Source organism: Chenopodium album, chromosome 19, assembly GCF_948465745.1.
Source record: "Chenopodium album chromosome 19, dcCheAlbu1.1, whole genome shotgun sequence".
Taxonomy (NCBI): domain Eukaryota; kingdom Viridiplantae; phylum Streptophyta; class Magnoliopsida; order Caryophyllales; family Amaranthaceae; genus Chenopodium; species Chenopodium album.
Window position 1 is genome coordinate 43,393,065 of NC_137852.1, and position 26,676 is coordinate 43,419,740.

Consider the following 26,676-nt stretch of genomic DNA (forward strand, 5'->3'; position numbering starts at 1 on the left):
TAATAAAAATAACAACCAACTAATCAAGTATTAAGTGCTAACACAATAAGAGCAAAACAAACTTTTAAATAAAACAGATGTTCAGTAAATTACTGAACATCCGTTATAAAGTGACAATAAAATGCGCAAAAGTTACACTAAAACGCACAAAAGTTACTCTAACATATATAAGAGTTATTTCTGCTTTATTGATAAATTTGACAAAAGTGACACTAAATTCGACAAAAGTGACACTAAATTCGACAAAAGTGACACCCGATGTACAGTAAATTACTGAAAACCGGGTGTATACAAAAGTAATTGTAAGAGCAATATGAGTCATATGACCTATTGAATATTAAGTATTGATATTTGAGAATGAGTATAGAGTATAGTCTAATGATTTTTTTTTTTTAATAATATATAATAACTATTTTAATTTAATTAAAAATTATATAAATATTAAAAAGCAGTTTACTGGTTTACGGTTTAGTTTGGTTTATAATTTCGAAAAACCAAACCAAATCGCAAACCATTTTTCCCAAAAAAATCGAAACCAAATCATATTTTTCCAGACTGTGTGTACCTACTTTGGGTTAATTTTTACCCGGATTATCCAATTGTCACCCTCTACTTTTTGCAAAGTCCAACACCCGCGCTCCAAAACTCTCTTTTTCTCACACTCCATTTTCTGCTGCTCCAGTTATCCTGCAATGGCGAAAACCACCTGATACATATGCCACTGTAGTTGTCTCTTCATCTCTTCAGCTACACCAACAACTTGCTCAACATGCGCTCCAAAGATAAAATCTCTTACTTCTATGATGGTATCTTTCCAAATCCCCCTTTTTTATCCGATTGAAACCCTAATTTTTCTCTCTCCTCCAATTCTTCCTTCGAAAGTTCATACCTTTGTTGTAATTAATCGTTTCAATTGTTTTGTAGGTGATGTTGGGAGTGTATATTTCGGGCCGAATCATCCGATGAAGCCTCACAGATTATGTATGACCCATCACCTTGTTCTGTCTTACGATCTTCACAAAAAGATGGAAATTTATGTAAGTGGAATAGATTTATGGGTTTATTGATTTTGTTTTTTTTGGAATTTCTGTGTTTTCTTGCTCATTATATGTGGTTTTTGTGGAGTTTGTACGGTGCAGAGGCCTCATAAAGCGTATCCGGTAGAGCTAGCGCAGTTTCATTCGGCTGATTATGTGGAGTTTTTGCATCGAATTACGCCCGAAAAGCAGCATCGCTTCATGACTGAAATGGCCAAATGTATGTATGCTTTAAAGTTTTAATCTTTGAGCTTTATTGTATATTTGAGTTTGTTGGTGTGACATTGGAAAGTGTATAATGTGTTTGTTGTGGTTATTTCACTGATTTGATGTACTGCTATCGCTTATGCCAGAGTAGGAGAATTGATTGGCTGAGGAATGTGATTAGTGATGTTGTTTTTTTGGGAACACTATGAAAAAGTGGCTAACTGATTAACTGAATAACATATTAGCATAAAGAAATCATTTTTCTGTAGTTTTTTTTCCCTTTAGTCAATCAAGTATTCAATTGTCCACAAGAGGGTGTCATTATGTGCATTAGACTTAAAATGTATGTTTAATTGAGTATGATTGTTTTTGCCACTTTTCCCTGTTCTTTTTTGTTATATACTCCCTTTGCCAGTTTGCCTTTAGAAGGGTGTTCTTGGGATACATCATCTTTTGTTTGAATGTCTTTTTTGTAAGGAGAGAAGGGGAAGGAATTAGAAGGTTCCATTTTCCTTCGCCTTTTAATAAACTAAATCTCTCCATTGATGGAGAGATAGAAAAATGGAAGTTCACCTTCTAATGAACTATCATATTTTAAGGCATTAGCGTACTTTGGATTATGTATATGCTGCTGAGAGGCGAGGAGCATTTGGTTATGTGTGAGGAGGTTGTGGAGTATAGTAATGAGATTGACATTATAATTTATATTGCAAAAATGTAACTGAAGTTGTAAACACCTTGTCTTAAAAATAATGTTAAGTTTCTTGGCATGCTGATACTCATGCATTTTTTCCTGCTATTAAGTTGATAATTAAAATTATAAATGGTTGGAATCCTTTATGCAATTGCACGCTATAGAAACAGTATTGAAAATTGAAAATATGAGCCAATTAGTTGATGTGCTCTTTTTAGAATAGTCCTTTAGGTTAAAGTACATTTCCCAAAATTTTTTTGTTTGCATAGGAGCCTGGTTGTTTGTTGAATTCAGCTAGCCAGATCAATTGGTCAAGAAAAAAAAAGTGGGGAGGGGGGGGGGGGGGGGGGTTGCTGTCGTTGCTGATACTTTATACTCTATTTGGAACCTGCTTGTAAGCTGCCTTCTCACTACTCAGTAGATGTTTCCCTTGCACTGGACATATCTGGACCCATGATTTGCATATTGCTCTGCTAATGTAGCAACCCTTAATTTTCCAATTAGGTGGTGCCATGGTGGGTAGGGTGTATCCTTCCTTTCCAAGCAACTACATACCCTTTCTTCAATAAATTAGTTTAGTGAATCAAGAGGTTGTGTATATTTTATTTTGTTATTTTTTTTAAGCTGGGCTAGTAGGCGTATTTTTTTGCTTGAAGTTTTGAGTCTTCTTAACAACTTTGGTACATACTTTTTAAACAGAAGTGATTGTCTACTTTAAACTGGTTTTGAAACTTCTAGGGGATGAACTATAAGAATTTAAATTTGATATGTGAAATTTGACGTGGACTGAACTATCATATTGGGACCTATATTTTTTTTGGGCATGGAGTTATAGTTGTGTGTATACTAGTCCATCACAAGCATGTGGGATATTATTAACTTAACTCTTTTCCATTACTAGTTTATCTAGAAATGTGGAACCTTTTAGTCTTGCAATCTCCTATTTGTATCTAGAGATTGTGAATTCTTTAGTTTCAATACTTGTTATAAGTTATTAGTTTGCCAGACAATTTGTGATTGATAAACAAGATGATTGGTAATATTTCCCTCATTATTTTGTTTCCCCGATTTCTCTGTCTACATCAAATACTTCTTTCTTCTACCTCTTATGATCTTTCTATAAAGGGAGTCGATAAGGTTCTTAAGGGGATTATATATACAATAGTCTTCCTTTTAAATCACTGGGGTTAAGGAGTGTTATAATTGTCCTTAAAATTGTGAAACCATACTTTGATTTTGATCTCTTGAAGTGCAAGTATTGTTTGATTCAATTTTTCCCTTGTCCTTTTGACTTTATTTTATTTTATTTTATTTATTTTTTACTTGTAGCTCTAGCACTCTGCATAGATGCAGAGGCCATTCTAAGAACTCACAAGTAGACAATTCTCCACGTGGTCTTCTCATTTTATACTATTCTTGTGCCCATCCTTTTTTTTTACATGTGCCCTCTATCTTCTAGTTAGACCTTTGAGGTTATCCTACATATATATGGGTGTGAATCTTTTGCTCTGTCATTTGAGAACATAAAATGATTGGGGATTTGCTATAACTAAGGATTAAGAAATGAAGCCTAGCAAAAGCTTTATGATGGTGGGGGTATGTGGTAAAGGAACAGTAGACAGTAGTGTTGAGGAACTCTTGCTTTTTTTTTGTTTTTGTTTTTGTTTTTTTTTTTTTTGTAAAATTTGAATTTGAATTTTATTTATAAGGGGAGTAGATTGGTAGAGTACTAGAGTTGAAGCTTTTTGGTTCTTAAAATGGGGATATTTAGAATTAGGGTTGCTGTCAAGAGAGAATAGGGTTTCGTTTGTTGTCCTAGGAGAGGTCGGCAGATGTGAGGGTGGATTTTAAGTGGCACTTGATGGGGTGTTGGGTGATGTGATGGCTAATGATGGTAAGGGTGTTGAGTTCTCAATCTGATGGATTAGGATTCCTTAACTTCTAAGATGATTGAATGAGTGTTTTCTAGATTTAAGACTTGATGGAGAATCTTTTGGGTGGCTAGGGTTTAATTAGATATGGTCATATGGAGTAGTAAAGAGGGCTTTTGAGATACTATGTGAGGCAGCAGAGACTTTGGTGCTTAAGCAATTTGTGTGATCTAGTGAGTGGAGGTACTTGACTTGATGTGCAATGGCCGCACCATTACTGAGTCCATTAGTTACACAATTCAAAGGTTTTTAATTAATGTAGTCAATGTTTAGGGTAAAGTTATCAATTCATGAGGTATAAGGGTCTTAGCTAATCATGAGGTATAAGGGTAAAGTTATAGTACTCTATTCTCTCAGCAAGTAAAGCAATTAGAGGGCTGAGCATAGATTCTTGTTATGGACTGACTTGGTACTTTCTGATTTAAGGACTAATTAAGATATAAAAGCTTGATAATTTAGATTGATAATGGCAGAATTTGGGTACAAAAGGATAGATTAATAGCTTAAGGCTATCACTCTCTTGATAACTTTAGGTTATCACTCTCCTAGTAACTTGAGGTTACTACTCTCACATTTTTCCTCACAATTCACATCATGTCTTAGTGCATATACTATCCCCTATTTATACTAAGGCAAAGGAGTCAAGGACTACTACCCTAAAAGCATTAGACTTCCCAAAATACCCTTCCTAATGTTGGTCTATTACAATTCTCTTCTTTGTTTTGTTAAGGAACATGAATATTCTGTTCAATTGAAGTGGCTTTTAGTATAAAATTCAAGTTAGTCTTTTTGATATCTATGTTAATGATGGTGAGCTATGTTGCTCATACTCTTCTAGCAGTGTCTCACTCTGGTATGTGTCCACAAATGTCTGACATGGCCGTTTTATGTGAATAGTTCCAAAAATGATGTGTCGTACTAATTAAGAGTTGGAGTAACATAGATGGTGGGTCTGATTCTTTTCCTGAAATTAACGATTCTTTGTTGTGTGGATGCTCTACTGATGATGACCTACACTAGAAGAAGCTTAGGGAATCTCCAATGTCAGGAACTTAATTCTTGTATTTTCTAAAAGTTAATTGGATATATTTTGATGGTTCAGGCTTTGTAGATAAGCCAGCTATTGTAGGAAACTAGGAATTGTTTAATTATTAAAAATGGTACTGTTTTGCTACTTCAATGGAATGTTTGGGTGGTATTGACCTTTCATGTAATGTGTAAAGAGGCTAATGAAGTTGCACAGGGTTCTCTTCATAATACTGGGTTAGTGTTCTGTAAATAGCTGAGGTAATGGCTTATATGTTCCAGGGTCAAAGCGGCAAAGCCGTCAAAGGCCTGTGTCCCATGTTTATTCTTGGAAAAAATGGAATCTTGAATAAGAAATTGTTAATTTTTGGGTAGCTTATGAGGACTCCTAGTCTTTTCTTACTGAAGTATTCATATTTAAGGAATAAAGATCAAAAGTTGGTCTTCAACGTATATGGGTTACCCTTTGGAGAGAATATCTTCCTTTACAACTTTGGAGGTTGATTAAGATTTTGGTATCTTTTAGACTTTTCTTTTCAGGCTATGGTAAGGACCAAGAACCATTTATAAACTCAATTTTAAGGGTTTAGTTATATGTATATCTTGTTGTTTGTAAACTCAATTTTAAGGGTTTGGTTATATGTATATCTTGTTGTTTGTACTCCCTTTCTTTAATATTTTTCTCTAGTTATTCTCATATAATCCTTTTTAGTTAAAATTAAAAATCTCTGGAGGTTGATAAGGTATCTTCCCTCCTTAGGGTATGGTAATTATAGGTGACTATTTATTGAATTTGGACTTAGTGTATTCACTTAACCCTAAGGTTTTGCTTATATGATGTCCCGGAGGATTGGAAAATTCTTTATGGCATTATGTCATCAAATATAAATATGATCTTTAGGGAAAATGATGGGGTGGCCAATCTGGAGCATTCAAAACTCATTGAAGAGAATGCTATTAGATGCACATTTTGGCTTTAGCCTTATTACAATAGGGAATGGCCAGTCTGGAACATTCAGATCTCTTTCGAGAGAGTGCTGTTAGATGCACTTTTTGGCATTGGTCTTATTGCATTAGTTTTAGTGCCTTATTTACAAAATAAGCTGTATGCTAGAAGAATAGGTTCTTATGCGGGATTACTGTTGTTTGAAATAATTACTTTTGTCTCGCAGCTTGCATAAATTGCTCACACTTTTGTCGAAAACTCCTTATTTCTGCTACACTGTTAGGAGGAGCTTTCATTAATATTCGTAATTCTAGCTGCACTCATTAAGCCTTTTTGCAAAGTCTTCTGAGCTTTTCGTACTCTATGATTGCTTTTGCTGCAAATTCCTCCATTTGAATTTTGAATCATCTGTTGAGTTGTTTCAATAATTTTGAGCTTACTTCCTCTTTTCTTCTTGTTGCCACTTCAGTCTTTCAAAAATATTGAGAGAAGGATTTGAATTACTCAATTATTTGTTGTTTTTTACCAGTTGCCCACCATTTTTTTTTTTTTTTTTTTTTTTTTTTTTTTTTTTTTTGGTTTTTTTGAAGGTGTCTATATCTATAAGATTCAGCATGAATGGTAACCTTTTTGTAAAGAAAGAAAAGGAAAAAAATGATTTTACATGTTTAATTCTGTTTTGATCTGATAATTGGTAGGCGAAGTTACATCTTTTGCATGTCTTATTTAGTCCTAAGTGTCCTTATTCCTCTTGTGATGTCATCTCATTATTTAATTTTTCATGAAGCAAACTTGGGTTTTTTTTTTTTATGATACGCTCCATCTGTCATCCACACTTTTCTTTTTACTCAATTCAACTCAAAATGTGCCGTCTTTTCTGCCTTTCTATTTAATTGCCTTTATTTGGTCTTCTGACTTGCCTTATGGCCTATTATTGGCATATGACAAATTCCCCTTTTATTTGCATGTGTGAGCTGGCTGACAAAAGATTTCCCTTTCTTTCAGATAATCTTGGAGAAGATTGTCCAGTCTTCGACAATTTGTTTGAGTTTTGCCAAATTTATGCTGGCGGAACCATTGGTAGTTTCAGGACCTTTTTTTAATACAATATGATTTGTGTTATTTTATCCTAATGATTGCGTTAATTCCTGACAGATGCTGCACGTAGGTTGAATAATCACCTTTGTGACATTGCTATAAACTGGGCGGGGGGATTGCATCATGCAAAGAAATGTGAGGCGTCTGGATTTTGTTACATCAATGACTTGGTTTTGGGGATTTTAGAGCTTTTAAAGTACCATGCCCGTGTTCTGTACATTGATATTGATGTGCATCATGGGGATGGTGTTGAAGAGGCATTCTATTTTACTGATAGGTATGCCACTTCCTTAGAGTTGAAAATACATTTGGCATCATGCTGCGAATTCGAACATATTGATTTTTGTCACGATTATATGTATTGTTAGCCCAAGGTGATCTCTTGCTAGGTATTTTATTGTCGAATGTTAATTAATGTTGGGATAAAAATGCACATTGGAAGTATATAATTGTATTTTAGTGGGATTTTAACAATTTAACATGTCATCTGGAGTAAGGAGTGTAATTAGGGATCAATATGGTAAAACTAAATATGTTTGGTGCTTGCATAGTTTACTTTGCATCTCAGTTCTTCCATGCCTTTTGTTTCAGGGTGATGACTGTCAGTTTCCATAAATTTGGAGATCTCTTCTTTCCAGGAACAGGAGATGTCAAGGTTGGATCTTTAGTCACCTTTTGTCTTATTATAATGAAATTGGTTGCTCTGTTTTCTGGAATTACTGGTATTTTTTTACCCTAGACTGTGTGTTGGTTGGCCAGATGTTTTTTTGCTATTTGGTATTGCTAAAGCAGCTCAAATAGATGTGAAAATATTTTTATATTGTAATTTGATCTCAGGAAAACTTTTCTTCGATATTGATTTGTTGTCATTTTTCATGTAGGAAAACGGGGAAAGGGAAGGGAAATACTATGCCATAAATGTTCCTCTCAAGGATGGTATTGATGACACTAGCTTTACAAGGCTGTTCAAGACGGTATGTTATATTTCAGAGGCCACCAAGCTAATACAAACTGTAAGATATGTTACACCACAAGCAATGTTAAATTCTTGTCATTTATTTCAATGTTGCAGATCATTTCCAAGGTTGTTGAATTTTATCAGCCTGGAGTGATTGTTCTGCAATGTGGTGCAGATTCACTTGCTGGTGACAGATTAGGCTGCTTCAACCTCTCTATCGATGGTGCTGGTTTCTGTTATTTGATCATATTGTCTTATTATTTTCTGGTAATTTGTTGGCATAAAAGTGCATTGTAGATTTTTGGAAGACTAAGTAATGATAGTTGTGTTGATGATGTTACAAATAACAGGGCATGCAGAGTGCGTTAGGTTTGTGAAGAAATTTAATCTTCCCTTGCTGGTAGGTTTCAGGGAAATTATATGTTTTGGTGGTTAGGTGCTTATATGAACTACACTGTCCTGACAGATCTTGTTATCAGGTTACTGGAGGAGGTGGCTACACAAAGGAGAATGTTGCTCGATGCTGGACAGTTGAAACAGGAGTTCTTTTAGATACGGATTTACCAAATGGTATTCTTCCTTGCTGCTGTGGCATGTCATGGTTGAAACCTACTTCCAGTTATTTTCCTTTTCCAGTCACTATATGTCTTGATGCCTTTCATTGTTGTGCTGCATGTTTATTTTTCCCTCGTACAGAGATTCCAGAGAATGAGTATATCAAATACTTTGGACCAGATTATTCCTTGAGGATTCCAAATGGACACATAGTATGTTTTTTGTTCTGAACTTTTTCCTCGTATAGTAATATAATCTTTATTCCGAATCATAGGCCTTATTCATATTTTTGTACTGTTTCAAAACAGCAGGCTGTCTCTTGATATATAATTTTTTTTGTTAAACTTCAAACTTTCATACTACCTCTGTTACAATTATGTGCAACTTTGGAATTTTTTATTTTTCACAAATAATACCCAAAAATTGCACATAATATGTAATGGAGGTAGTATCACCCTTAATTATAATGTGTCATGGTGGAGTAAAAAAATAAGAATGACCTCTAATCATTTTTGCGTTTTTACTTTATTCTTTAAGAATGACTTCTAATCAAATGTGACCTACTTCCTCCGTTTATTTTATCTTATTTGACAACGCACAAGTTCAACGATTAATATCTGTAAATGTTACTAAGTAATATCTTTAAGTGTTAACATTATGAGTATGTACATTGAGAAGATTCTGATTAGATCCCACATGATAACTATGATCTATGTTACATGGATTCTTCATTTCACCTCAAATACCTGTGTCGAATCCTCAACATTTGGATATGGGTACAACACTTGGAAATCACGGAAGTTTTTCACAAAATAGCCGAGAAGGAAGTTTGGACATGGGTACCGAGGTCCCGAGACAATGTAACATAGACTATAGATCACAATAAGTAGGCTTGATAATTTTTTAGTCTAGTGGACTTGTTTTCTAATTAGCAAAGCTAATAGACAATACTAAATTTATATGTTTGGTTTGGTTTCATTGACCAGGAGAACCTGAACAGTAAATCATACTTGACAACAATCAAGATGCAAGTTCTCGAAAATCTTCGGTGTATCCAACATGCACCAAGTGTACAGATGCAAGAGGTCAGTAGGAAGAATACTTTTGATGTTTCTACTTTAAATGTAGTTACTCTAGTTAGGTTGTTAATTGTATAAAAGTTGCTTGCATGTTTACAAATGTGTTGCTAGAAATTTTATCTGTGGAATATGTAATTACTTTGTGTCTTTCAGTTGTGTGCACATTGGGTTGATGCAAAGATCTGTAATAAATTTATGTTACGGGGTTTCAATGTGTCAATAGTCATGTTGGATAGCATTGTGTTTTGCTTAAGAAATCGGCTGCTATCTGAACAATACATCAATTCTGGCAAAAGTGAGCTGATCAGATTCAGTTTCATTGCAGGTCCCCCCTGATTTTTATATTCCTGACTTTGATGAAGATGAGAATCCTGATGAACGCATTAGTCGTAAGTCTCACTAAACAATTTATTACACTACACACCCATTTGTACTTGATCTGACGGAACTTTAATCTTATTTTACGGTTATTTTTTTATCTGTGAAATCATATTTTCAGAGCACACACAGGATAAGATGATCCAGAGGGATGATGAGTATTATGATGGTGATCATGACAATGATCAGAACATGGACGATGTATAGGATGATGACCTAATTTAATATTTAGCCTCACATACTTTTGGAGTGAATTACTGCTGACATTGTTGATGTATATAATTAGGTGTCAGTTAGAGTATACCCTGTTCATGTAATAGGCAATTCCAGTAGCTTCCGAGTTGGCTTCATTAAAATCTGTATTTTGTCACTGTAAAATAGAAAGTCAGTACCTTTGTTTGACAGATTTTTGAGAAGCAAGCATTTTGTTTTTGCAGATTTAGTTCATAACTTCATTTGTATTTGTAATGATAGCTTTTCTTGTGCTCTTTGGCTGTCTAATTATACTTTTGGCCACTTCTCTATTCTTGATACGAAATTGTTAATCCAAGCTCTTTGGGGTTTATCACTTTATCAGTCCCATCTCTCTTTATCATGGCCTTTGGCAATGCGTAGGAATACAATGTGGCGGGTTCGATTTAGGTCCAAATGACTTCTTTGTATTGTATCTTGATGAGAAAAAATGATATCGAAATTGTTAAACCAAGCTCTTTGGGGTTTATCAGTCTTGATTCAAGTTATTTCCTTATGAATGAAAGGTTCCATTATACTTACTATGGATAAAGATAGGAACTTCTTCACAGCAGGTAGTGCCATGCTGCCGTCGAAAGTAAGCTCGTATGGATCAAGTGGTAACAATCACCGGCCAAAGTGCAAGCCTGCTCATTTAGTCATCGCTCCCATGGAGTCCTAGGATCCTATGAACTTTTTCTTCCCCTTACAAAATTTCCGAATTAAGAGCTATGAAGTATTTAAGAGATCTGCGGTCATATTCATTATACAATCATCCGTTACTGGTGTTATAATGGAAGTGTGCATAGAACGATTTGGGAACTTACATTTCCTATGAGGTAAGACAATAACCCTCCTGATGATGAATCCTAGATTGATTATATTCCTCAAATTTATCTAGTTTCCTAATTACAATCCTCATCATATTATATATATATATATATATATATATATATATATATATATATATATATATATATATATATATATATATATATATATATATATATATATATATATATATTTTTTTTTTTTTTTGAAACCGTCCTCATCAATTTAGGAAAGCATAAATAAGTAAATAATAACATACTGTACATCATATCTTTTTCCTAATAAATCTCGTTGGTATTTTGGTAAGTTTTAGTTTATTTCCTAACACAACCATCCATTACTTATTAATCAATTGCAACATACTACATACATCTTATGAAGTAGAAATTAAGTAAATAATAACATAAGTTATATTGTGTTTATTTATTTATGTATTTTTTGTATGGAAATGATTAATATACTTCACGTCTTCACTATATTAATGAATTTTTAAAAGTTTAACACTCGATACTATAATTTTGGAAAAAAAACCAATTCCTTGATTATATTCGATGAAAACTATTTTTATTTTTTTTATATAAAATAATATATTTTACAGAAAAAAAGAAAATTCTTCTTCAATTTTTTATTTTTTATTTTATAAAAGAGCTAAACCTGGGTAGAATGGTTCGAACCTACCGACGTGCAAAATTGCAAGTACTAAAAGTAGTGAGCACCGAGTGTTGGTCTCGCGCCTGAAATCAACAAAGTAAACGCGTCGCCTCGTATAAATACACAACCTATTTAATCACTTCATTTCTCCAATCTAGGGCATCTCTTCCGGCAACCACCGCCTTTTCCGCCGTCTTCGGCGATTCTGTCTCCAATTCCGAGGTCAATCCCCTATTTTCTTTGTTATTCCTATTTTTGTTCTTTTGAATTCTAAACCCTAGTGAATTTGATTACTGTTAATCTTACTTTATTGTTGTGATTTTTGGCATATTATTATTATGATGTTGATTTGTTGAAGAAATTTATGTTATTTTTGGGATCGCGTGGTTTTTGATTGGGGTTTTTGAGTGTAGAATTTGCAATTAGTTTAGTTTTTAGTTTGCTAAGGAATTGATAAAGATCAATATAATGATATGATGTCGACCAAGTAGGAGAAGATCATTGCAAGTTTGTTAGTGTAGATTAGTAATGTGGTGATCGTGTTCGAGCTTTCCAGGAGATCATTGCAATTTGTTTTGACGGAGGCGGAGGAAATCATTGCAATTTGTTAGTGTAAACTAGTATTGTGGTGATTTAGTACGAGGAAATCAATGCTACTTGCTAGTAAACTAGTAATGCGAGGAGATTATTGTAATATGTTAGTGTGAACTAGTATTTGGTGGCCGAGTAGGAGGATATCATTGCAATTTGCTATTGTAATCTAGTAATGTGGTGATCGAGTAGGAGGATATAATTAGTAATGTGGTGACCGAGTTGGAGGAAATCATTGCAATTTGTGGTGTAAATTAGTAATAGGTGACCGAGGATGAGAAAATCTGAAAATTGGGGCTAAGATAAATCAAGATTATCTAATAATTTTGTAGGGCAAGGCCGGATGTGTCAACATACTATGGATCCTGAAAATTGGGGCTATTATTGAATATAAAGAAAAGATGAAATTTTTATTTGAAGTACTTGTTACTTTGTTAGTGCTAATGTCCACTTTGTCATTTTAATGCTAGATTTGATAGCTACTGAATATTAGATTACCCTTGTAATCGATCTGAATAAATATTGGCTTTGTCTTAGTGCAGTAATTGAAATCAGTTGCATAGTGAATTGTGCTCTATGTTGTTTTGCTTTTGGTTATATATTCTTTACTCCCCAAGATGTTTAACTTACCTATTCTGTATGATTGACTAGGACATAAGTAACAGGATATCTGATGACAGGTTTGAATAATATGGGAAAGGTTTGATTAAAGGCAAATAAGCTCTTTTTGTATTTCCCTAAGTTTGTGCTCCATGTTGCTTTGGTTTTGCCCTTTACTTTTTACTCTTATCCTTAACATTATTCTTTCAACTTCTTAGTAATTGTCTCGCTTTCAATTTTGCAAAGAATGGTTGCAATCTTGTTGTTAGACAACTAATAACCCCCCATGTACCTGGACTGCCAGACCACTTACAGAATAGAGTACGAAAAGTTTAATTGAGAATATCATTGCCACTGGTTTTTCTTAACTATAAACCTCTCCTTGTCCTTAAACTAGATTTTGTTGCTACGATTGTGTGTGAAAGAATAGTGTTATTAATTTTTTTCCTTGTTGAAATTAGGTTGAACAACTTGTAGCATGTAAAGTTGACATCTGAGGATAGTGAGAGAGAAGATGGGAAAAGATTCAAAGAACTGCAAACAGCCTTCTCACCGGCTCTTAAAGGATCAAGCAAAGAATCGAATTGAGGGTCTTCAATCAGTGTTCAATGAACTTCAGGGTGCCATGAAGGAGAGTCGGGCTGGTGATGTTGCTACTTTGGAAGAGCAAGTCAAGCAAATGCTTTGTGAATGGAAAGCTGATCTCTCTGAACCAACTCCAACTTCTTCAGTGCCTGTGTGTATCACTCTCTCTCTCTCTCTCTCTCTCTCTCTAGATTACAACAACAACAATAATCACAAAGCCTTATTCCTAAAATGATTTGGGATCTCTTCTTTAGATTGAATAACAATATTTCATTGATTTGCAGGAAGACAGTCTTGGGTCATTTTCTAAAGAACTTGGTCAGCTGTTGCAACAATTTGACGTAGAAGATGATGCAACAAGTCCATTAACAGCACCGCCTATCACGAGGCATAGTGATGCCACCTGCACATTTGCGGTGCCAAACTCTGGAGGAGATGTGGAGGTCTATTTTCTCTTATATTTTCTTCTTGCCAACCTTGTATTTATATAAATTGGTATCCAAATAAAAAATAACTTGGGAAACCAATGTTTACTGAGTTTTTGTTGTAAATCTAAAAGGATGAGTAGCAAGTATGCCGAAATCTATGCCAGATTGCCAGTTGTTACTTTTATTCAAACATGTTCTTATGCCTACAAACAAAAGAACCACCCACAGCCTTAGCTTTTCTTTCACCTCAAGTCACTGAGAGATGAGAGCCACCTTTTAGAGTGCAGATTGTTCTGATTTATGTTATTAAAAGAAAGAGAAATAAAACAAAATATTCAATCTCCTTAAAGTAAGGTTTGTCCAATGTTATAAATCCTTAGAAAGAGAAATAAAACAAAATATTCAATCTCCTCAAAGTAAGGTTTGTTTAATGTTATCATCCTTATAATGTGCAATGGAGTTTCTTATAATTCTAGGGAACAATAATTATGTATGTGTTCTTAGGCATTTTATTACAGTAACTTCTTGACTGTTGGAAATCTCCACTCTCTCTGTAGCTATTAGATTTGTGTTCCTATAGTTCTACATGACATGACTCATATACTTGGTTTGCTTACAGGTATGCTACTTGAATCATACACCCCAGCAACAAGATTTTCAAGGTTTTCAGATTCATACACCTCAGCAACATGATTTCGAAGGTTTCCAAAATCATATATCACAACATGGGTTTCCTAACCTTGACAATCATACACCACAGCATCACGAACTTCCAGGTTTTGTGAATCATACACCAGAGTCTCAAGACTATCAAGGGTTTGCGCATTGCAGTAACACTGCTACTAATATGCAAGGTGGAATGATCAATAACTTTGAAGCTTCAGGTCTGCACAATATGGTGCCTAATAACTTTAACATGACTACTCAATTGGATGAACATCATAATCTTGACAGTGAAATCTTTATCAGTGCCAGCGGCATTGAGAATTGGGGATTGGATGACATTCCTGATTTCTTGGGTGTATTGCCGAATGTCAACCCTCCGCCATCCGCTTTCTTAGGTCCAAAATGTGCTCTATGGGATTGCGTAAGACCTGCTCAGATGTCTGAGTTCTGTAACAACTACTGCAGTGCTTTTCATGCTGAGTTAGCAGTAAAGGAATGCCCTCCAGGAACTGTACCTATCATGAGGCCTGGAGGTATAGGATTGAAAGATGGTCCACTTTTTGTGGCTCTTAAGTCAAAGCTGGAGGGAAAAGATGTGGGCATTCCAGAATGTCTTGGGGCTGCTTCTGCAAAATCTCCATGGAATACTCCTGGTAAGCATGTTTATTGATTAGTTAGGCCTCCGCCTTGCCAAACCACAGATGGTAGGATGGAATTCAATCAATTTATTCAATTATGCTACATATGAAGTTGAGATTTGCATACTGCTATCCTTTTTGTTGTCTACTCATTTGGGTCTTATTTGGGTTTGCAGAACTATTTGATATTTCAATTTTAGAAGATGAAAAGATCAGAGAATGGCTCTTTTTTGATAAGCCTAGAAGAGCATTTGAGACTGGAAACAGAAAGCAGAGGTCATTGCCAGACCACGAGGGGCGTGGTTGGCATGAGTCAAGGAAGCAGATTGCGAAAGAGTACAATGGCCAGAAGAGGTCTTACTATGCTGATCCCCAACCACAGAAGGACTTAGAATGGCATCTATTTGAGTATGAGATTTATAATTGCAGTACTTGTGCATTGTACCGATTAGAACTAAAGGTTGCAGAGGAGAAGAAAAAGAGCCCAAAGGCAAAAGTATCAAATGATCCCCTTGTTGATCTACAAAAGCAGATGGGTAGGCTCACTGCTGAAGGTTCGGCTGAGAACAAGCGCTCTGGGAAGGGCAAGGCAAAGGTCAGTATGAATTCAGACCATGGTCCAAATATTGTAAGTGAGACAAATGGATCCGGTGGTTCTTCTTAAAGACATTTTACTGAATAGGTTAAATGTAATTATTAACAGATACACTGACACATTAACTTCTCATAGATGTAGTTAGCAGCTTCAGGGGCCTTTTTTCTTGTTTGTGGCCTTATTTATTTTGTTTTTCTTTGCCCATTAGGTTTTGTTCTTGTCGAGTTCTTTATTATTGAATGTATAGTTGAACATATGATTGAAACATCTTTGTACTCATCCCTTGAAGAAACTGGTGGCCAGGGAGAGCAATACCCGTTTCACTTTTCTACTCTTCCAGATTTTCATCAGATTTATATGGAAGGAAGCCAATATATTTTATCTTCGACAAGATCACAGATCTTCCCTAATCAAAGCAATGACTTTAACTCACACCAATGTATAAAAAAGCTCAAGGCGATTTTAATAAGGCAGAAAAATTCTGCCAACTGTTTATATAGTGCGCCTCAATGCGCCTCTTTGAAGTGAGGCGCACTATATAAATTGGGTGTGCCTTAGGTGAGCCTTAGGTGCGTCTCAGGTGCGCCTCGGGCGCCTCAAGTGCGCCTTATTAAAATCGCATCGCCTAGATCCAAAAAGGCGCTTACCCCTTATCGCCTTGCGCCTCAGTGCCTAGGCGCGCTTTTTCAAACACTGACTCACACCAGAATATATTATCACTCTTCTAATCTTAAGCTTTATAAGGCAACTAGGCAAGTACAATCTGATGCATCTAACAAGTCAATGAAACAAATGTGAGTGAGCCCCCTATTTGACTTTTATGAGTAGTGAAAGCTCTTTAGACACATGAGTATTATTATTAGATAGGTAAAGTTGACACATGTAATGAGGGTAAGCAACTATTAAAAGTTACAACTGATCGTAATGTTTACTTAGCTATGGAAAAGAGGGAGTGTGTCATACTTCTCAATTTATCTTTAGTAATTTCTATACATTCGTTGCTTTTTGACTTGTTTCACGAGTCACGTTTGCCATTACACAAATTCAATAACTAATATCTTTAATTATATCATAAGCACAAATCATAAACCTTTGATATTTTGAAAATACATATCGTGATGAATCTAACAATATCTCATATGATTGTATTTTGCAATACGTATAAAGCAAAAAACACAGGAAAAAGGTAAGTGCGTGAATAGTGCTAAAAATAAAACTAAGGTGAAAATTTGTTTTACAGTTTGGTTAATAGCCCAAATCAAAATCTATTCATATTAATTTGGTTTGGGGTTTTTTCAAACCAAACCAAACTAATATTTGGTCCAATCTAATATTTGGTCCAATCTAAACCAAGCCATTTATAATTCGGTTTTAAAAAAATAAACCAAATCAAAATTTTGAACCTATCGTATTAGGCCTGATTTTTAACTCGTATCTTATTTGGTTGTCCAAAAATAAGCCAAATCAAACCGAAATAATCAAATAAAATACTTACAATGTCATGTCTTAGCAAATATCAAGTCCTAATAAATCATAAAAAAAAATGTTTGGGAAAACGTTTAAAGTTCTAGTTTACCACCACAATTTGTAATTTGCGCTTAATATTTGGACTTATGTATGTAATTTGGTTTTCAGTTTTTATAAACCCAAACCGAAAACAAACCATAAACTATTATAAACCCATACCGAAAACAAACCATAAACCATATTTTTCAAATTTTCAAAACCAAATCGAACCATGCTATAAATAAAACCAAATCAAATAAGTAATTTAGTTTTATTTTAAACTGAATTACTTTCACCCCTGAGGAAAACGTGTCAACTAAAACCATATAACCATATACGTAGCAGGTATTAAGTAAAAATGCGGCGAACTAAACTTGGCCTAATAATAAAGCATAGCCCCGTTCTACGCACCGGCTAAGGGCCCAAAAGCTAGCACATAATTATACGGGTCCAAAACCAAAATTACGTACAGCAGTATTTGTCTTCCTTTTCCCCCCTCTTTCTCTCTCTCGGTTTCCCATTGAAGCGCATTTGAGTTCTCCATTGAAGCGCACTCGCACTCCAAGTTCCTCCATTAGTTCTACCCTCCATTGAAGCAGCTTCTGAGGTATGGCGTTGTTTCTTTCTTGTAATGATCGAATATCAATTTCACAATCTAGGGTTTATCTTTGTTTAATTATCAGTATAGTTAATTTAGGGTTCGAAATTTTGAATTATTGCATCTGATTACTAAGGTTATGAAAGATCATATCGAGCGTTTGTGTTGCTAAAGAAGAAAAAATATGAGCTTGTTTTGATGATTGAGTCGAATTATGAGCCTAAAATTATGCGAGTTTTTGAGCTTGATTTGATAATTGAATCAAATTTGGTTGCGAATGTGTTGTAGAACCCTTTAATGTTAGGATTGAACTATGAAATTGGACCTATTCTCCCCGGTCCCTGGACGGCCGCCTCTCCTGCCCTGGCTCAGGGACTGGCCTAACCATAATTGGCTTGTTTTCAATGTTTCGTGCTATCAATTAGCTTGTTTATTTCATACATTATCTGGATTAGTCGAAAACAATGGGAAAAAAAGAAGAATTTATAAGAGTTGTGAAAACCTTGAGCTGAAACCTTTTTTATTTTTGGTTGATTTTGGTTGCAGATGGCAACCAGCCCAGAAACTCTGGAGTTTTTGTCAAAATGTTTTATGAACTCTCTTTCTCCTAACCACGAGCCTCGACGCCAAGCTGAGGCAAGTCTTGGTGAGGCAGCTGAGCAACCTAATTACGGGTTGGCTGTTCTTACTCTCATCCGTACGCCAGGCATTGGCGAGGAGATCCAGCAAGCTGCAGCTGTGAACTTTAAGAACTTTCTTAAAGCTCGATGGGCACCGGCAGCAAGGCGCTCTGAACCTAATGTGCCCTTGCCAAACCCTATTCCCGATACCGAAAAGAAGCTGATTAAAGAACACATTGTGTCTTTGATGTTGGAATCAACACCTCGTATCCAATCTCAGCTTAGTGAGGCATTGGTGGTCATTGGTAAACATGATTTTCCTAGGCAGTGGACGGAGTTGCTTCCAATGCTCAATAGTAGGCTTCAGCAAGCACTCACCGAGGGTGGTAATTATGCTGCTATAAATGGGATTCTTGGGACTGCCAACTCATTGTTTAAGAAGTTCCGACATGGGTATGGGACAAATGATTTGAGGTTGGATTTAAGGTATTGTTTGGATAACATGGCTGTCCCATTGTTGCAGTTGTTTTCCCATACTGCATCTCTGATCGACTCTGGTGTCAGTTCTGGTGCTTCCGCAGCAAATTTAAAGCCTCTATTTGAGTCACAGAGGCTGTGTTGTAGAATCTTTTATTCCTTCAACTTTCAGGAGTTGCCTGACCTCTTTGAAGATAATATGGAACCATTTATAAATGTATTTGGAAAATATTTAACCACTACATACCCAGCCCTTGAACAAGGAGGTGAGCAAGCTCTTGTTGATAATCTTCGTGCAGCTATCTGTGAAATATTGACCCTTTATGTCGAGAGGACCGAGGAGCCTTTTGAAAGATATGTAGGTGAATTTGAGAAAGCAGTGCGAAGCCTCCTTATCACTGTGTCTGGATCTCCAGGTCGTGATCATCTTGCGATAACTGCTATCAAGTTCATGACAATGGTCAGCACAATGGCACACCACTACAAGCTGTTTGATGATGCTTCTTTAGATCAGATATGTCGAAGCATTGTCATCCCAAATGTTATGCTGAGGGAAGAAGATGAAGAGCTCTTTGAGTTTAACTATATTGAGTTTATAAGACGGGATATGGAAGGGAGTGATGTTGACACTAAGAGGAGAGCTGCATGTGAACTTCTTAAAGGAATTGCAACTCACTACAGAGAGAAGGTTGCTCCCATGGTGAACAATGTCATACAGACAATGTTGGCTAAATGTAATGAGAATCCAGCTTTGAATTGGAAATACAAAGACTCTGCTATTTATCTGGTTATATCACTAAGCACTGTTAAAGCTACAGGTCCTAATGTCTTGACGGGCTGTTTTGATCTGCAATCATTCTTTTCAGTGGTGGTTGCTCCAGAGCTTCAGAGTCAAGATGTTAATTCATTTCCATTGCTCAAGGCAGGTGCACTTAAATTTTTGACAGTATTCAGAGATCAGCTTCCAAAGCCTAGTGTGATGTCCTTGCTTCCTGAAGTGTTACGATTTCTTGGTGCTGAGTCAAATGTTATCCACTCTTATGCTGCTATTTTCATTGACAAGGTTCTATTGGTTAAAGACGAGGGGGGTAGAGCTAGATATGTTGCATCTGATATTGCACCTTTTCTCCCTGTGCTGTTGAATAACCTTTTTATTGCGCTGAAGTTTCCTGAATCTGAGGAGAACCAATATGTTATGAAGTGTATCATGCGGGTACTTGGTGTTGCGGATGTTTCTGGTGATGTTGCTGCTACTTGCATGTCTGGGATGGCTTCCATTCTTAACGAAGTGTGTAAGAACCCTAAAAACCCTATATTCAATCACTATTTATTTGAGGCTGTTGCTGTGCTTATTAGACGGGTGTGTGACAAGGACCCCTCTGTCATATCACTGTTTGAAACTAGCCTCTTTCCAAGCCTTCAGACGATTCTAACAAACAATGTCATTGAGTTCTTCCCATATGCATTCCAGCTCCTTGCACAGCTTGTTGAATTGAACAGGCCCCCGTTGCCACCGCACTACATGCAGTTCTTTGAGCTTCTTTTGCTTCCTGATCTGTGGACCAAATCTGCTGATGTCCCTGCTCTAGTGCGTTTGCTTCAGGCTTTCCTTCGGATGGCTCCCAATGAACTTAACCAAGGTGGAAAGCTAGATGAGGTGCTTAATATATACAGCAAGCTTCTTCCTTCTTCCAGGACCGAGGAGCAGGCCTTTTTTGTGCTGAACACAGTTGTTGAGAGCCTTGGGTACGAAGTGATTGCTGGGTATCTTCCGAAAATTTTGGTTTCGTTGTTTACCCGTCTCCAGACCAACCAGACCCCAAAGTTTGTTAGGTGCTTTATCATATTTATGTCTCTCGTTATAGTCAAGCATGGTTGGAATAATCTTGTTGATGCCTTTGACCGTGTACAGCCTGGTATTCTACTTACAATTTTGGAGGTGTTCTGGGTTCCAAATCTTAAGCAGATCACAGGTGCCACTGAGACTAAGCTAACTGCAGTGGCTTCAACAAAACTCTTGTGCGAATGTCCTGCTCTTCTAAAACCCGAATCTTCTAAAATTTGGGGTAAAATGTTAGATAGCATTGTTACGCTTGTTACCAGACCAGAAGAAGAGAGAGTAGAGGAAGAATCTGAAGTTCCAGATTTTGCTGAGACAGGAAGCTATTCTGCGACATTTATTCGTCTTTATAATGTCAATAAAAGAGATGATGATCCGCTCAAGGAAATTAAAGATCCAAAGCAGTTTTTGTTAGCTTCTTTGAGAAATCTTTCGGACTTTTCCACTGGGAGATATGGACAAGTTATCAGTGAGAATGTAGATCCTGCCAATCAAGCAGCACTGTCTCAGCTTTACAGCACTTTGACCACTGCCTAATATGAGCAAGTAATGTTTCCTAATTCCTTACTTTTAGTTTGCGGGTTTAAAGGACTATGAATGATTACGTCTCTTTTCTATTAGTTGTTGTAATTGAATTTGCTTCTCTTGTTGATTTCGTTGTATCATGAGATTCATGACTGTTCTGCTAACGTGTGTTAAATGACCTTGAGGCTCTATTTAAAGGCTTTTATTTGTTCTTGATATATATAGTTATCCCCCATCCCCACACTTTTTTTCCCTGTGATGACTGCAAATGATTGCGTTTGTGTTTGTTTGGTCCCCCCCCCCCCCCCCCCCCCCCAAATACTACGTACAATAGCGCTTGTAATATCAGTGATCATGTAATGATGTTTACGGGCTTAATTCACTTTTATAAACCTCCTGATTTCTTTATTCCACTTATTTAGCAATCAGTTACATGGGTTCCAAGGCATATTGCTGATATGTTTGTTTACATTGATGTGCTGTCTTATATGCTCAGTGTTTTGCTGCTTCTGTGTGGGCAATGAATTTTGAGTTTTCTTTTTCATGGTCGATCATTGGGTTAACTAGAGATGTTTGTCTTTGAGTATATTTCTTACTCGTGTTCAATTATTGTATCTTGCATTCTCGTAGCTTCACTGCTTTGGGTAGCTACTGATTATGGCTGATTCGAATGATATGCTGTTCAGGGAGCATTTTGCAACTTTCAGCTTGCTCCTATTAGAATTTTTAACATGGTGATTTGATTTAGAACTCAATTTTTATGTCCAAAAGTAGCTCAATTTTCTCATATGCTTATCCTCATTGGCTGCTACAAGTAAAAATTTGATCAACTATATTTTGTTGGTCCTAAGAACATGAGATTGCATAAAACTTTGATTAAAAAAAAAAAAAAAAAAAGGAAGAGGACAAAAAACATTGTGATATTTGTATAACATTCAATGAATTGTGATAATTAATAGGGTTTATTTTTTTTATTTTTGGTTGATGGCCACTTCTTCCATTAGTTGAAATATCAAATAGGTCTTTATTGCTGCGTTTGTATTGCATGACAACTTGTTAGCTTCTACCTTGCATAAACTGGAACTATGATTAGTTGCTCTGTGTTATGCAGTTGCTCTGTTCATTACCTATAGTGGAGCATATTGTTTGTATTGCATGACATGTATGTAAAATGCATCATGTTCAAGTGTTTAGTTGTTTCACTAGGTTTTTCTTTGTGAAATCTACGTGGGGTAAAATTATGCTCCAGCCAATAACATGCGGAATCTGTACTGATTTTTTTTTTGTTTCATGCAGGTTTATGGTCCATGATAAGAGTGAGTAATTGCTCTCAGATGAATGCATTTTGGGGTGTCCATCTTGTGTCCAATGTGGGTGTTCTTTTCGGGAGTGATGCGGTGGTTGGGCAAATCAGTGTGTGCTTAACAAATGCATATGCTGATATGTGCCCATGTTTGGGCTAATGCCTTCTATTTTTAAGTGTTTCACGACTGCAGTTTGATCATAGTTATGCTCTGCAGATATGCATTAGTATTTTGTATCGAGTCTTGCAAGACTGTAGCCGCTTTTGTCGCTTGTTGAAGGGTTTTGTTTATAGATGTAGAGTGTATGAGTTTGTGGTTTATTGAATTTGGTCGATTTAATTTCGGAAGAGAAATATGTTATAGAAATTTTACTTGAGGAATTATTTGGCTCTTACATTTTAATGAGTAAACACAACTACACAAGTGTCAGGTCTTCATTATCTAGATACTGGTGATGATATTCTACAAGCTGCAGTCGTGTTGGGGAAGTATGGGTAAACATAGCATGGTTTTGAAATTTCATATAAAATTTATATAATATTTTAAGGTACAGGCGGTGGTACCATGCTTAATTGTTTTGTAAAGAACATTTTTTTTTTAATCTAAAGAACATTCGCAATAAAGAACACGATTAATATTAGGAAATGAAAATTATTAATATATACCCATCATAATTAAAAGACATAGTTCAAAGAACATTTTTGCAATAAATAACGAACATTATATCACATATAAAAGTACATCATACTGACAATCAAAGAACATGGACCTATGTTCTTTTCACTCTTTTTTGTGCAAATATGTTCTTTTTTTTCTTTAGGTATATATTCATTACAATTTAATAATATGTACATTTCACTATAACTGTATGTTCTTTACATTTGTATAATATGTTCTTTCCGCGAGAAACGTCTGTACAATGCACGGTGCAAGCGCCGGTAGGAACCACGCACTGTGATTTGATCCAATACTTTTTGACCTGAACCCGAACCTGCTCCCGACCTGAGAGTAATCGTCAACCGATTTAATCCGACCCAACAATAATCTGAACTCGAATTAGTACCCGGCCCATTTAGAACCTTTACCCGAGTCATGGAAGGTTTAATAAAATTTATATGCCTTTTGTTCAACTTATATACTGGTACAAATCTGTAAACCCACCATCCGATTCAGCTTGTATACCTTTTGTTCACCATTACTCATATATAGGTTTAATAAAATTTTGATAAAGTTGATCAAATTATGGAAGGTGTAATTATATAGGTTCAACTTGAACACATCGATGTTTATTGGAATTGAACTTGAACCAAAACCCAACTCAACACTAACTCGAACCTGAATGTACCATGCTACCATCTATAAGCCCACTCAAACCTGACTCACACACAACCCGAACTTGAAATTGAATCCATTCTGAATTTGGCTCGAATTGAACCCGACATATATTTGAAAAGATGAACGTCCCGGAATAAACTCAACTGAAATTGACCTGACCCGAAGTTGAACTTGATATCGATATAACTAGATCCTAATTTTACACGAGACATGAGTTGACCCAACCCAAATCCGACTTGAATAGCCGAATTGACAACTCTACTATAATACACAGAATCAGAGCGATTTAGGAGGTATCGGTTGGAATTCATGGAACACTATGGGATGAATTCCAGGATCATATAATATTGTGTGGACCCATAAATTACCATTATTCGGCGACGTAAAGGCCCTTTGAGAGCTTATAGCCAATACAAGAGGCATGTACGAAAAGAGGTAAAATGACCCTTTAAAGGCAACTTGGATGGTTCCACCCACCAATTAAACTCTCGGAGGGTATTAGGGACCATGGTAAACATCTCGGAAATTTAACTTTCCGGGCGAAAAAGGTCAAAAAATTACTAAATTGAAGGTTATATTCCATAATTTTTGAGCTTTTGGGCCCGGTGGTGAAAAGTGTTGAGACCCTAATTAAAATTGTCAAAAATTGACCCGACCAAAGGACCCGACTTTAACCGACAATGATCTGAACCCAGCCTGTACTCGAAAAACGGGGTGGATTATAGCATTCAATTTTGCCACTTTTCGCCACCAGGCCCCAAAACCTCAATATTTCCTTAAAAAGCGTTGATTATAGCCTTCAATTTTTTAATTTTCAGACCTTTTTTAGTCCGGAAATAATAATTGCCGAGATGTTTACCATGGTCCCTAATACCCTCCAAGAGTCCAAATGGGTCGGTGGAACCGTCCAATATGCCCTTTAACGTTCATTTTACCCGTTCACAACTTGAAGTGATTTCGAAAGCTCAAGCCTACCACGGACGTTTATGACAACATATAATGATCATATATGGTTTCAAACGGAATTATTTGACCTGGAGATGTTTCCCTTAGGGTCTCAAGGCTTTTTGCCATCAAACCCCGAAACCTCGATTTTTCCTCAAAAAGCGTGGATTATAGCCTTCAATTTTGTAATTTTTAACCATTTTTCACCCGGAACTAAAAATTACCAAGATGCTTACCATGGTCTCTAATATCATCTGGGAGTACAATTGGGTCGATGGAACCATTAAATATGCCCTTAAACGGTCATTTTACCCGTTCACAACTTAAAGTGATTTCGAAAACTCAAGCCTACCACGGATGTTTATGACAACATATAACGATCATATATGGTTTCAAACAGAATTATTTGACCCCGAGATGTATCCCTTAGGGTTTCAAGGCTTTTCGCCATCGTGCCTTAAAACTTAAAAATTTCCTCAAAAAGCGTGGATTGTAGCCTTCAATTTTGTAATTGTTTGACCTTTTTTCGCCCGAAACTAAAAATTGCCAAGACGTTTACCATGGTCCGTAATACCCTCCGGGAGTACAATTGGTTCGGTGGAAACATCCAATATGCCCTTCAACGGTCGTTTTACCCGTTCACAACTTGAAGTGATTTCGAACACTCAAGTTTTATGACAACATATAATGATCATATGTGGTTTCAAACGGCATTTTATGACCCCGAGATGTATCACTTAGGGTTTCAAGGCTTTTCGCCACAGGCTCCGAAACCTCAAAATTTCCTTAAAAAGCGTGGATTATAGCCTTCAATTTTGTAATTTTTTGACCTTTTTTCGTCCGGAACCAAAACTTGCCAAGATGTTTACCATGGTCCCTAATACCCTCTGGGAGTACAATTGGGTCAATGGAACCATCCAATATGTCCTCAAACGATCATTTTACCTGTTCACAACTTGAAGTGATTTCGAAAACTCAAGCCTACCATAAACGTTTATGACAACATATAATGATTATATGTGGTTTCAAACAACATTATATGACCTCGAGATGTAACCCTTAGGGCATGCTTGGATTGGGGGTAAAACATTAAGGGAGTAATAAAAGTCAAACTTGAAAAAACAAAAGTAATTAGAGGTGGTGTTGTAGGAGACATGGTGCTTACAAATGAAATAAATTAGTTGTGCCATGAGGAAACGAGAGAGATGGAGGAATTATTACTCTCATAATGAGGGTAATAGTTACCCACCCTCCCCCTAGTGTAACTAATACCCCCAAAATGAGGGTATTGATTCCTCTTTCTTCACCTCACACCATACCATCACTACATAATCTTCTTACAATCACACCATCACTATCTCCTTATTCCTTATTTTCACATTCATTTTGCTTAGTTTGACTTTTATTACCCCCTTAATGTATTACCCCCAATCCAGGCATGCCCTTAGGGTTTCAAGGCATCTCGCCACCGGGCCCGAAACCTCAAATTTTCCTCAAAAAGAGTGGATTATACCCTTCAATTTTGTAATTTTTTGCCCTTTTGTTCGCCCGGAAATAAAAATTGCCGAGATGGTTACCATGGTCCATAATATCCTCCGGGAATCAAATTGGGTCGGTGGAACCGTCAAATATGCCCTAAAACGGTCATTTTACCCATTCACAACTTGCAGTCATTTCGTAAACTTGAGCCTACAACCGACATTTATGACAATAAATAATGATCATATATGATTTCAAACGATATTATATGACCCCGAGATTTTTCCATTAGGGTCTCAAAACTTTTCGCCACAGGCCCCTA

At 36.1% G+C, this 26,676-nt stretch overlaps 3 protein-coding genes across 4 annotated transcripts; all 3 read left to right on the plus strand.

The window, feature by feature from the left end:
* The first annotated feature begins 655 nt into the window (after positions 1-655).
* LOC145595792 (histone deacetylase 9) lies at positions 656-10,397 on the plus strand. Of its 2 annotated transcripts, none has more exons than XM_081652213.1 (14): positions 656-806; positions 925-1,037; positions 1,140-1,257; positions 6,847-6,921; positions 6,997-7,216; positions 7,531-7,594; positions 7,821-7,913; positions 8,012-8,120; positions 8,248-8,297; positions 8,377-8,467; positions 8,594-8,664; positions 9,439-9,537; positions 9,857-9,920; positions 10,031-10,397. In XM_081652213.1, exons 1-14 carry the CDS (start codon positions 770-772, stop codon positions 10,114-10,116), a joined length of 1,290 nt encoding a protein of 429 aa, XP_081508339.1. In that variant the 5' UTR covers positions 656-769; the 3' UTR covers positions 10,117-10,397. The 2 variants fall into 2 exon arrangements, with proteins under 2 accessions (XP_081508339.1, XP_081508340.1); XM_081652214.1 differs by having other exon boundaries at positions 657-806; positions 1,126-1,257.
* Positions 10,398-11,713: 1,316 nt separating this feature from the next.
* On the plus strand, positions 11,714-16,004 carry LOC145595793 (transcription factor VOZ1-like). The gene is made up of 5 exons (XM_081652215.1): positions 11,714-11,844; positions 13,275-13,549; positions 13,683-13,841; positions 14,446-15,145; positions 15,307-16,004. Exons 2-5 carry the CDS (start codon positions 13,328-13,330, stop codon positions 15,792-15,794), a joined length of 1,569 nt encoding a protein of 522 aa, XP_081508341.1. The 5' UTR covers positions 11,714-11,844; positions 13,275-13,327; the 3' UTR covers positions 15,795-16,004.
* A 1,662-nt stretch (positions 16,005-17,666) lies between these two features.
* Positions 17,667-23,018, plus strand: LOC145593780 (exportin-2-like). Its single transcript, XM_081650134.1, has 3 exons — positions 17,667-17,838; positions 18,376-21,312; positions 22,588-23,018. The coding sequence occupies exon 2, from the start codon at positions 18,376-18,378 to the stop codon at positions 21,301-21,303; it is 2,928 nt and encodes a 975-aa protein (XP_081506260.1). The 5' UTR covers positions 17,667-17,838; the 3' UTR covers positions 21,304-21,312; positions 22,588-23,018.
* The last annotated feature ends 3,658 nt before the right edge of the window (positions 23,019-26,676 follow it).

Excerpts from the sequence above, each read along its gene's own strand:
- LOC145595792 (XM_081652213.1), top strand. The coding sequence starts at position 770 with ATGCGCTCCAAAGATAAAATCTCTTACTTCTATGATG. Across the intron at positions 6,922-6,996 it reads TTATGCTGGCGGAACCATTG|ATGCTGCACGTAGGTTGAAT; the intron begins GTAGTTTCAGGA and ends AATTCCTGACAG. Across the intron at positions 9,538-9,856 it reads CAAGTGTACAGATGCAAGAG|GTCCCCCCTGATTTTTATAT; the intron begins GTCAGTAGGAAG and ends GTTTCATTGCAG.
- LOC145595793 (XM_081652215.1), top strand. The coding sequence starts at position 13,328 with ATGGGAAAAGATTCAAAGAACTGCAAACAGCCTTCTCACCGGCTCTTA. Across the intron at positions 13,550-13,682 it reads CTCCAACTTCTTCAGTGCCT|GAAGACAGTCTTGGGTCATT; the intron begins GTGTGTATCACT and ends ATTGATTTGCAG. Across the intron at positions 15,146-15,306 it reads ATCTCCATGGAATACTCCTG|AACTATTTGATATTTCAATT; the intron begins GTAAGCATGTTT and ends TTGGGTTTGCAG.
- LOC145593780 (XM_081650134.1), top strand. The coding sequence starts at position 18,376 with ATGGCAACCAGCCCAGAAACTCTGGAGTTTTTGTCAAAATGTTTTATG.